General features: G+C 42.8%; 1 protein-coding gene across 1 annotated transcript; it reads left to right on the top strand.

Moving 5' to 3' along the window:
- Positions 1-953: 953 nt before the first annotated feature.
- LOC126023165 (putative DBH-like monooxygenase protein 2) lies at positions 954-10,043 on the top strand. The gene is made up of 13 exons (XM_049784129.1): positions 954-1,325; positions 2,099-2,245; positions 3,098-3,259; positions 3,486-3,569; positions 4,339-4,506; positions 4,685-4,787; positions 4,920-5,086; positions 5,450-5,541; positions 6,038-6,134; positions 6,270-6,329; positions 7,877-8,007; positions 8,835-8,949; positions 9,804-10,043. The coding sequence occupies exons 1-13, from the start codon at positions 954-956 to the stop codon at positions 10,041-10,043; spliced, it is 1,938 nt and encodes a 645-aa protein (XP_049640086.1).
- Positions 10,044-10,313: the final 270 nt, after the last annotated feature.

Genomic DNA, 10,313 nt, shown 5'->3' with positions numbered 1-10,313 from the left:
TGAAGTGGAATGTTCTGACATTGAAACACTCCTGCACTTTTGTTGCAGCATCATTGTGTGTGTGTGTGTGTGTTTTAATAATTTATTTATTTAAACATAATTGTAGTTGGGTTTCATTCGTAACAATAACAACCCCCTTCACCCTGCAACCTTCCCATCACCAAGGTCCCCATCTTTTCCCTCCTCACCATTGTGTTTGTTGCAGCTAAAGATGAAGACTAAGCCCCTAGGGGAGGGCCAAGGCTTCTGAAAGACACCTCCTAGGAGTAGGGTTAAGGCACAAAGTATCCCAGAGGCAAATGAATAAACAACTGGTCCCTGTTTACCCTTATCTCCTCTCTCCTCCCTTCAGCAAGAAGGTGCAAAGACTCAGAATTTGCCTCCTCTTGCCCTTCTGGAAAGCTGATTAGGGCTCCTTCATCTCTATGTCCTTAGAGGGATTAGCAGCAAAAACTCTTCAAGAGATGAAAATCTCAGCCTTCCCCCCAACTCTCCCACACATCAGCACCATCTCCTTCCTGGTCTGTATCTGGAGGCTGAAAGGCAGGCTCACTTGCCATCCCCCCATGCCCACCATGCTGGTGCCTTTCTTCTGAATAGAGAAAACAGAGACAACCCCCATATGATCCATTTAAGTCATACATGCGCCAAAAGTAAAAGTAAGGAAATTCAAAGATCCAGAGAGAAGGGTTTTAAGTAAAGAAAGTGAAGGTGCTGCTAGTTCTTTGATTCTAGAGTCGCCCTTGGAAGGACACTGGCATAGGGGTGGGATAGAAAAGTCGAAATTATTTATTTCTGAGATTTCATGCCAAATCCCTATTCCAGTACAAGAGACAATCTTCTCAATCCTTTCCTAGAGATCTCACACCCCCCAGAGTTATGTAAGTGACACCACTAGGAACCCAAGAAGTTATCAGATCAGAGAAGTCATTCTGTTCCTCCTCTATGGCTTCATGCCTGACACAGGCAGAAGCACATATAAGTACCCTCATCTGGAATGCTCCTCTACGGCAGCGATGTTCCGTTCCCCAAGAGTCATGACCTATGCTCTTCTCTCTGGGGTCCTTCTTCTTGTGGTCCTTACAGTCCTTTCCCAAGAAAACCGAATAAGTCCCACCTCTCGCCTTCGTTATTCCAGGTTTCTTGATTCTTCCAATCTTGTTTTCCTGCGCTGGGACTTTGACCTCAAGGCCGAGATCATCACTTTTGAGCTCCAGGTCCGGACAACTGGCTGGGTAGGCTTGGGGGTCACCAATCGCTACACAAGAGCAGGAAGTGATCTGGTTGTTGGAGGAGTCTTGCCCAACGGCAATGTCTATTTCTCGGTAAGTCTGACATGACACTGTTCCATGGAGGAAGGAGTCACTCTGGGTGGATGATGGTTCTGAGTCTAGGAAAAAAGGCACACTTAAGAAATATCTCCAGAATATACTCAGGGATGCCACTACTGCTGAACTCTTCCTGTTGATGTGATCTGTAGGAAAATTAATCTCAGTCCTCCAGACAATATGTTGAGAGAAGAGAGTTGATTGCCCTCTGCATGCAGGTCTTGGGGAATATCCCAAGATATCTGATTCACATTCCTATCTTTACTTCCATAAGAGCCATAAGAGAAGATAAACTGGAGAGGGCTGGAGAGGTAGCATGGAGGTAGGGCCTTTGCCTTGCATGCAGAAGGACAATGGTTCAAATCCTGGCATCCCATATGGTTCCCCAACCCTGCCAGAAGCAATTTTTGAGCGTAGAGCCAGGAGTGACCCCTGAGCACTGCCGGATGTGACCCAAAAACAAACAAACAACAACAACAACAAAAGAGAAGATAAATTGATGATATAGACAGTTCAGGGAATGAGAGCTTTCAAGAAATAGAGAAACAGAAATATTGGTATTTAAGATGATGAGATTAAACATAGGAGAATAAACATAGAATTGGGGTTTTAAGCAAATTTCACCCAATACCATCCCTATCACTCTCCCCAGTATTCATCTAGAAGCTGGTTCCAATAAAAACCAAGAATGGCTCCTTGGGGAAACATGAAATTACACACTGCTCCAAAGTCATGACTTGTTTAATACATTACCATCCCTGATCCTCCAGGATCAGCACCTGGTGGATGAGGACACCCTGGAAGAGGATGGGAGCCAGGACGCTGCCCTGCAGGAGCTAAAGGAAGATGAGAGCTACACCACCATGCGTTTCTCAAGGCCTTTTCGCTCCTGTGATCCTCATGACCAAGACATCGCGGTAAAACAGGGTGGAGGGAGAATCTTCGGTTGAGTACACATGACTGCATGCATGATTGCATTATTTGCAATCTGCAATGCCTACATATCTCAGGATGTCAGTCATATTTGAGAATACTTTTCACACACACACTCTCTCTCTGTACTAGTCTTTCTCTTTGTTTTTTATTTTTATCCTGTTCTCTATCTCAATTTTTATTCATAGTTGTCTCTGCTTCTTTCTCTCTGTGTTTTTCTCTCTGTGTGTCGCTGTCTTTCTTTCTGTCTCTTTTTCTATTTCTCTCTTTCTTCCTTTCTCCTATCTCTGAAAATTCAGAAGGTCTTTAGAGCAGAGTTTCTCAATGTACTTTCACCTGGAAATCTATATTCTTTAGAAGAATCAACAGGGGCTAGAGAAATAGCACAGTGGTATTTGCCTTGCATGTGGCTGGCTCAGGATGGATTTGGGTTCGATTCCTGGCATCCTGAGCCTGCCAAGGAGTGATTTCTGAGTGCAGAGCCAGGAACAGGAGTTTAGGAACTCCTGAACACTGCCAAGTGTGGCCCCCTCTGAACCCCCACAGCCAGCAGTGCCACCAGGGGACAGTAACTCTCACTGTTGGAAACACTGAGTGTCTCTAATGATTCAGCACCTATCCCATAAGTACCTTGCTTAGTTTCACAGGACTTCACTGCCATTTACCAGTGGTGGGTCTCAATATCTTCAGCTAGTGGGACTCTAAAGCCAAACTAGAATATGACTAGTTCTAAGTTCCTAAGGGAGTTACTGCCATTCTCTATGTGTGGGTCATGGATGTGGATGGGATCAAGAGTTGCCTGTGGGCACAGCATCTCCATGCACACTCAACCACAGGATGACACTGTGAGAGTGTTGGCAGCCTATGGTCCCGATGATACTCCGAAGCTGGATCGCAAGCTGACTTTTGTGAAGTCCATCTTTCTGCTACAAATAGTCCACCCAGATGACCTGGAACTGCCTGATGACACCATTATTCATGACTTGGAGCTCACAGACGTAAGCCCTCACTATTTCACCAACTTGCTTGTATTCCCATTCCCACCATTCTATTCAACTCCAAATTCCACGCAAGTCTTAGATAAAGGCTTAAGGATTTCCCTCAGTGTCCCCAAGATTGCCAAACTGGTGGTGTAGGAAACCCTCCTACTCCTCTCCCTTCCCCTATCCTATGGAACCATCATTACACACACCTATCCCAACTTAGCCTCTGTGTCTTCTCCAGTTCCTAATTCCAGAGGATGACACCACTTATGCCTGTACCTTCCTTCCTCTCCCCATTGTTAGCCAGAAACATCATATCTACAAGGTAAGTGGGCAGGATAGCATAGTGGGATGTGGTATAGACTGAACAGGGTCATGGCATGATTGAATCAGAAGGGCTATCTTGGAACATAAAGGAAACACTGAAAAACTTCTGGGGGAGGTAATGCCAGTTTGAGTGGAGATGCAAATTTCATGATTTCCTAAGCCTATAGTTCGCAACACTAACTTATTCAAACTCTACAACACTTTGATTAAGATTAAATTAATAAAGATTTGCAAGAACAAATAATAAGATTTATTCTAGTATGAGAATTGTAGTCTCTCAGTCACAGAGGAGAAAATCTAAATTTGTAGAAACATAGGGGTTGATTAAAATATGACTTGAGGAAAGACCAATTAGGTCACTTCATTTCCCATTAGATTGATTTTAAACATAAAGTGTTTTAATAAGGGAGAAGACAAATGGGTACAAATATTTATTTAGAAAGAATCCAATAAGGCACAGCTACAGGCTCAATTACAGGGAACGCAGAAATCTGAAAAAAAAAAAAAAACACAAGTGCTATGATGTTCACAACTAGAATGCTCTGCTTCCTATTAGATGCGATGCTAGCCATTAAAGAGATAGGGATAAGAGAGATCAAAGAGAACAGGAAAATTTTTAGATCAGGGAAGGAAGAAACTGGGAGAGAATGAGAAATGGGGAAGTATGGATTTATTTGGGGAGAAATGTTTATTTGGGTAAAAAGAATGAGGGGAAAGGAGACTTGGCATAGGAGATCTGACTGTTCATATCTTTCTCTCTCATCTAGTTTGAGCCCAAGCTGGTAGAGCATGATGAGACCATGGTGCACCACATCCTAGTTTATGCCTGTGGTAATGCCAGTGCACTGCCCACAGGAGTCAGTGACTGCTATGGGGCCGACCCTGCCTTCTCCCTCTGTTCCCAGGTCGTCGTGGGCTGGGCTGTCGGGGGCACTGTGAGTTCAAAGGAAGGTAAAGGAGTAACTGTGGGGAGGCAACGGTTAGAAACAAGGGGTGCTGGACAGATGGGAAGCTAAAGAGAGGGTAGGTATGGGAGAAACCAAGGAAAAGTTCTGGATTGCTGCAACCAGCTAGTTCTCAGCTCTTCTTGCTGTGAATTCCCCCCTGTGACAGAGTTACCAGTTTCCAGATGATGTGGGCATCTCTATTGGGACTCCTATGGACCCCCAGTGGATCCGACTGGAGATTCATTACAGCAACTTTCACAACCGGGCTGGTAAGCATCAGAAGCCATTTATGGAAGAACCAAAGAGGAGAGCGAGATAATTTCTTTGTTCAAAGTCCCCCTTCTGTCCCTTCAGTACATGACCCATGCTCTTGCCTTGATCATTGCTCCTTTCCACCCAAGGTGTGTACGACTCTTCAGGAATCCGAGTGTACTACACTGCACGGCTGCGCAAATATGACATGGGAGTACTCCAGCTCGGCTTCTACACTTTCCCAATCCACTTCATACCCCCGGGTGCAGAGTCCTTCATGTCATATGGGCTATGTAGGACAGAGAAGTTTGTAGAGGTGATGCTGGAAGTCCTATTCTCCCTGAGATTTCTTGCTCCCCGTTGTAAAATGGAATTGATGGCCACAACTTAGTCTGAGACCAAGAGATGGGGAAGAACTACAACCTGGCATTTGGGAAATTCATTACATTAATGAATTTTTATTATATTGCATTTTCATTAAATTGAAATTTCATTATATTGAAAGATGCAAAGGAGGGAAGGATTCAGGTGACAGGGAAAAAAATGTTTAAAAGGGCAAATAAGAAGTACAAGGGTAGGTATTAGACCTAAGAGGAAGATGCTAACGGTTAGGGGAGGGAAGGCAAAAGTCAGGGCAAGATGAGAGTCTTTCACAAACTAGAGGCATCTCCTGTCACAGATGAATGGGGGATCCATACCTGACATACATGTGTATGGCTACCTTCTCCACACCCATTTGGCTGGGAGGTCTCTGCAGGCTGTGCAGTACAGGTAAGGAAAGACATGAATTCAAAAATTTCTCTTCTGCAGTAAGAGTAAATTTCATAAGTAGTTATTTATCTGTAGCATATGATTGTACTTGGTTGCAAGTATAAGGGAATAGAACTAATCCTAGAGAAGAGCTAAAATAAAATGAGGGAACAGAAAGAGTTGATGTTTGTTGTTTTGTTTTCTGGGCAATTTTCTCCTCTTTCACTGACTCTTTTTATTTATTTATTTTTTTGGTTTTTGGTTTTTGGTTTTTGGGCCACACCCGGTAACACTCAGGGGTTACTCCTGGCTATGTGCTCAGAAGTTGCTCCTGGCTTGGGGGACCATATGGGACACCGGGGGATCGAACCGCGGTCCATCCAAGGCTAGCGCAGGCAAGGCAGGCACCTTACCTTTAGTGCCACCGCCCGGCCCTCTTCACTGACTCTTTATTAAAATATCCCATGCTCTTTTCATCTCCCCCTCACTCCTGTCCCATCTTCCTTTCTCTCACTAGGAATGGATCTCAATATCGAGTCATCTGCAAAGATGATTTTTATGACTTCAATCTGCAGGAGACTCGAGATTTACCTCATCGAGTGGAAATCAAGCCAGTGAGAATCTGGGGCAGGGATGACTGAAGTTGGGGGGAAGTCAGGATCAGTGTTCGTCATTGTTAGCCAAGAAGTTCAAAGACAGGATCCATCCCTCTGAGTCTCACTTCTGTCTTGGTGTTTCACTCTGAATAGGGGGATGAATTACTGGTGCAGTGTCACTACCAGACACTGGATCGAGACAGCTTGACTTTTGTAAGTATCTATTCCCCATAGTAATAGCCCCAGAATAGAATCGTCTCCCTGGTAGTGGCTACCCAAAGATTGCAGTCTTCCCATCTGAATCCTCTAGTCTGCTCCATATTATTAGCCTCCCATATAAATTGCTCTTGTTCTGATACTCCCAGGATTCTAAGATAGGTTCAATAATTTCTTACTTTCTTTGTGAATGACCTTCTTTAGTCATAGAAAATCGCACGGACTCTGAATTGCATGGCCTGGTTTGAATATGAGCACAATCATTAGCAGTGTTGACCTTAAGAAAGTTATTCTATCTTATCTTGCATCAGAATCATAATTAATAGAGGTAGTATCTCTAGTTTCTCACTTTGGGATAAGGGTAAAGGCCTAGTTTTGTCCAACTTGTAAAAGTGACTCAGAGTTAACTGATGTTATCATAATCGCAGTCCATTGTATGCAGAAAGGAATAAAGTATGGATATAACAAATGCCCAAAGGCAACAGAAACTGAGAACTTGTTTTTAGTAGAAAGCTTACCACAGGGAAAGGAAGAAGGGGAAGAATAGGATTTGGGGGATGAGGAGATGACACTGGTGGAGAGAAAAAGATATTCTGGTGGACCATGTGATGCTGAGATGTGTTATGCATAAAGCCTTATCATTAATTGTGTTGTATGAACTACAGTGCCTACGATATAAAAAAATTAACTCAAATAAATAAAGTGAACCCAAAAGGAAAACGGTTGCTTGAGTGCTGGTAGGACTTGAAAGGGGTGGTATGCTATTAAGGAAGAATGTACCAATATATTGCAATATAAGGTAGAAGTGCTGTATATCATAATAGTAGGAGAATTCACAGGAAATTTCACAGGAAATTCATAGGAAAAATTCATGTTTCTGCTATAGTAATCTGAGCGTGTATTCTATGTGAGTGAGTACTGCTTTATGCAGGTAGAGAATGGGGAGCTATATTGAAACTCAAAATGGAGAAATATTTTGCTCTTTGTATGCAAGTGTTGGGGAAAGATGTTGTTGGGGGCCTCCCAAGTGATGCTTTCTACCTACTCTTGGAGATACTCAGCCAACCAGGACAGAGAGCTTAATGCTAGAGTCTGAGGATGTGGTGCTCAGGATTCTTCAGTGCTGGGAACCAATAAGGGAACAACAGCAATGTTCAGGGGCCACCAGCACTATACCCAATGATGGTCATGGTATCATTGGCTGCTAGTCATAAAATTGAGGCCCACACATGCAAGGCGTGTACTCTACATCCTGTAGTATCTCCCTAGACATGAAATCAATATGTGCCTCATCTTTTCCACTATCTTGTATTATCTTATCAAATAATCTCTATGAAAATGAGGGATGGGCAGGAATATTTCTTTGGAAATCATATCAAAAATTTTTATTCATTGGAAATAGAGGAAAAGGAAGGAAAAACTATGGTAAATATTCTGTAAAAATCACCACGTAAAAGTCAACTAAACTACTTTATACAAACTGTTTCTCCCTTCTGCATTCCTTAGCATTTTTTTCTTTCCATTTCTATTTATCTCTTCTCTAGGGGGGGCCCAGCACCATTAATGAGATGTGCCTTATCTTCCTCTTCTATTATCCCCGAAACAACATTTCTAGCTGCATGGGTTACCACGACATCATCTACGTGGCTCATGAACTGGGAGAGGAAGTAACAGAGTGAGTTTCTGGGAGACAAGACCCTGAAGTATATGCTAAGGATCCTAGAGATGATTTCTAAGGGTGAATGGAGAAGATGAAGCACATTCTGCCCAACACCATTGAGATATGATTCTCCTTGGGCTGTCTTCCTGGTCCTGGTAATATCTCATTCTCAGAGCTTGGATATAACATAGGAACTGGAAGTTCTTTCATATTAGTGAGGTTATTTGAGATAGTAGGCCAGGAAAACTGATGTCTATAAATTAGATCCTCTAATTATAATCTATAAATTAGATCCTCTAACCAACTAAGGTCTAAGGAAAGGAAAGGGTATGTAAATGCTTCTTCATGAATTCTTTTTCATCCTTCTTCAGGATGTGGAGGAAAACACAACAGGTTGGATTCCAGATATCATATTTCTATCTCTTTATGCATAACCTAAATCAGTCCAAGACTTTTTACTTTCAAGAAAGAGCCATTACTTATTTGAGAGATGATTCCTCTCTAAGGTTCTGATGAAAGGCTTTAAGAAAAAATGTACATTAGCACAGATAAAACCATTCCCATTTCTCATACAATTTCATAGAAATTACAGTTATGGAAATATTCCTTTGACTTACTTAGACTTCCTGGCTTCCAGATGTTCCTCTTTTTTCACTAAAACATTTAGCTAATGAGTTCTGATATTAATTATCATTTTGTCAAACGTTTGTTTCTTTGAGTTGTAAGACTTTCCTTATAGTGCACAGAGATGTGGCACTTATAAAAGTGAGGCACACCATTCAGATTTCCTCAAAGCTTTTGGTAAATTCTTAGTGACTATCTATTTCTCTTTTTTACGACAGTCCCATGGAGGGTGTGATGGCCCTGAGCAATGTTGACTGGACGCCAGAGAACATAAAGACAGCTGAAAAGGCTAGCAAGGAGGCCCAGCAGACAGTAGTAATAAAGACCATTGATGTGAGTCCCAAGACACACTATAAATGGTTGCTGTTGATCAAAGCCAGGAAAAGTGAACAGAGGAAGCAAATGGTCAAGTAATGGTAGTTAAGAGAAGAAGGTTTTGAGCAAATGAAAAGAGAGACTTCTTTCTTGGGTGAGGGTATGATTGAAATCCCTCAGTTACTGTGAATGAATGTGTGAAATTTGGAAATTATTACTGTATCTTTAATGGGGTTACTATTAATGCATCTTAAGGGGTGAAGTTTGCTCAAGAAGAAAGAGCAAGAGAGGAAAGAGAGATATTATTGATTAGAGAACTCCCCAGAAGGGAACCTGTTGCTCTGGAGATGAACTGCTACATTTCATGCTGAGGGGAGAGAGAGAGAGAGAGAGAGAGAGAGAGAGAGAGAGAGAGAGAGAGAGAGAGAGAGAGAGAGAGAGAGAGAGAGAGAGAGAGAGAGAGAGAGAGAGGAGAGAGAGAGAGAGGAGAGAGAGAGGAGAGAGAGAGAGAGAGAGAGAGAGAGAGAGAGAGAGAGGGTACATCCAAATGGTTGTGTTGCTTATGCAGTATATTAGGCCAGACCTGAGAGGAAGCCTGGGTCCCCAGGTAGCCTGGTCTACAGGCTCTCCTCTTGTATATTCCTGGGCCCCCTCACTAATTGCCAGGCTTCTGCTTTTTTTTTGGTCAGTTGACCTTCAGAGGGGATGTGTCCCAGTCCATTGGCCATTACAGGCAGGCATCATTACAACTCAAAAATGCATTACAAGTAACCATCTTAAAGATACATTAACAAGGGCTAAACAACTAAGGTCTAAGGAAAGGAAAGGGTATGTAAATGCTTCTTCATGAATTCTTTTTCATCCTTCTTCAGGAGGTGGTGGAAAACACAACAGGTTGGATTCCAGATATCATTCCAACTCCTCGTGGGCCCTGCCTGGAGTCCTCAGGAGGCAAAGTGGAAGTCCAGGACAAAATTCCTGCAGGGTTCAGGACTGCACCAGTGTCCCTCAAAGGTTCTGGCACTTCTTTATGGCACCTATCACTGGTTGCCCTCTTGTGTGTGCAGGGAGCACTTTCTTGGCTCCTTACTTCCCTCCAGGCTACAGTCTGATATGGTCACTTCTTGTCATAGCATACCCAGGTTCCTTCTGATCAGTTTGCCAGCAAACACATAAACTTGTCTCATCATTAGAGGTATCACCAAATCTCCTACCATGTCTCTTCCTTGATTCAAACCATGGCACCCCTGCGATTTTGTACATATTCTATAAAGGCTTATTTAGAACTTGCTATGCAAGTGCTTCTTTACAGTTTAAAAAGCATAAGGGGGGATGTGCATTCTCTGTGAAAACTTTGACTCCATCCTGGATGTATGGGCAGG

The sequence above is a fragment of the Suncus etruscus genome, chromosome 1 (genome assembly GCF_024139225.1).
Source record: "Suncus etruscus isolate mSunEtr1 chromosome 1, mSunEtr1.pri.cur, whole genome shotgun sequence".
Classification (NCBI taxonomy): Eukaryota; Metazoa; Chordata; class Mammalia; order Eulipotyphla; family Soricidae; genus Suncus; species Suncus etruscus.
The sequence above is the reverse complement of the archived record's forward strand: the minus strand, read 5'-3'. Positions and strand labels throughout refer to the sequence as shown.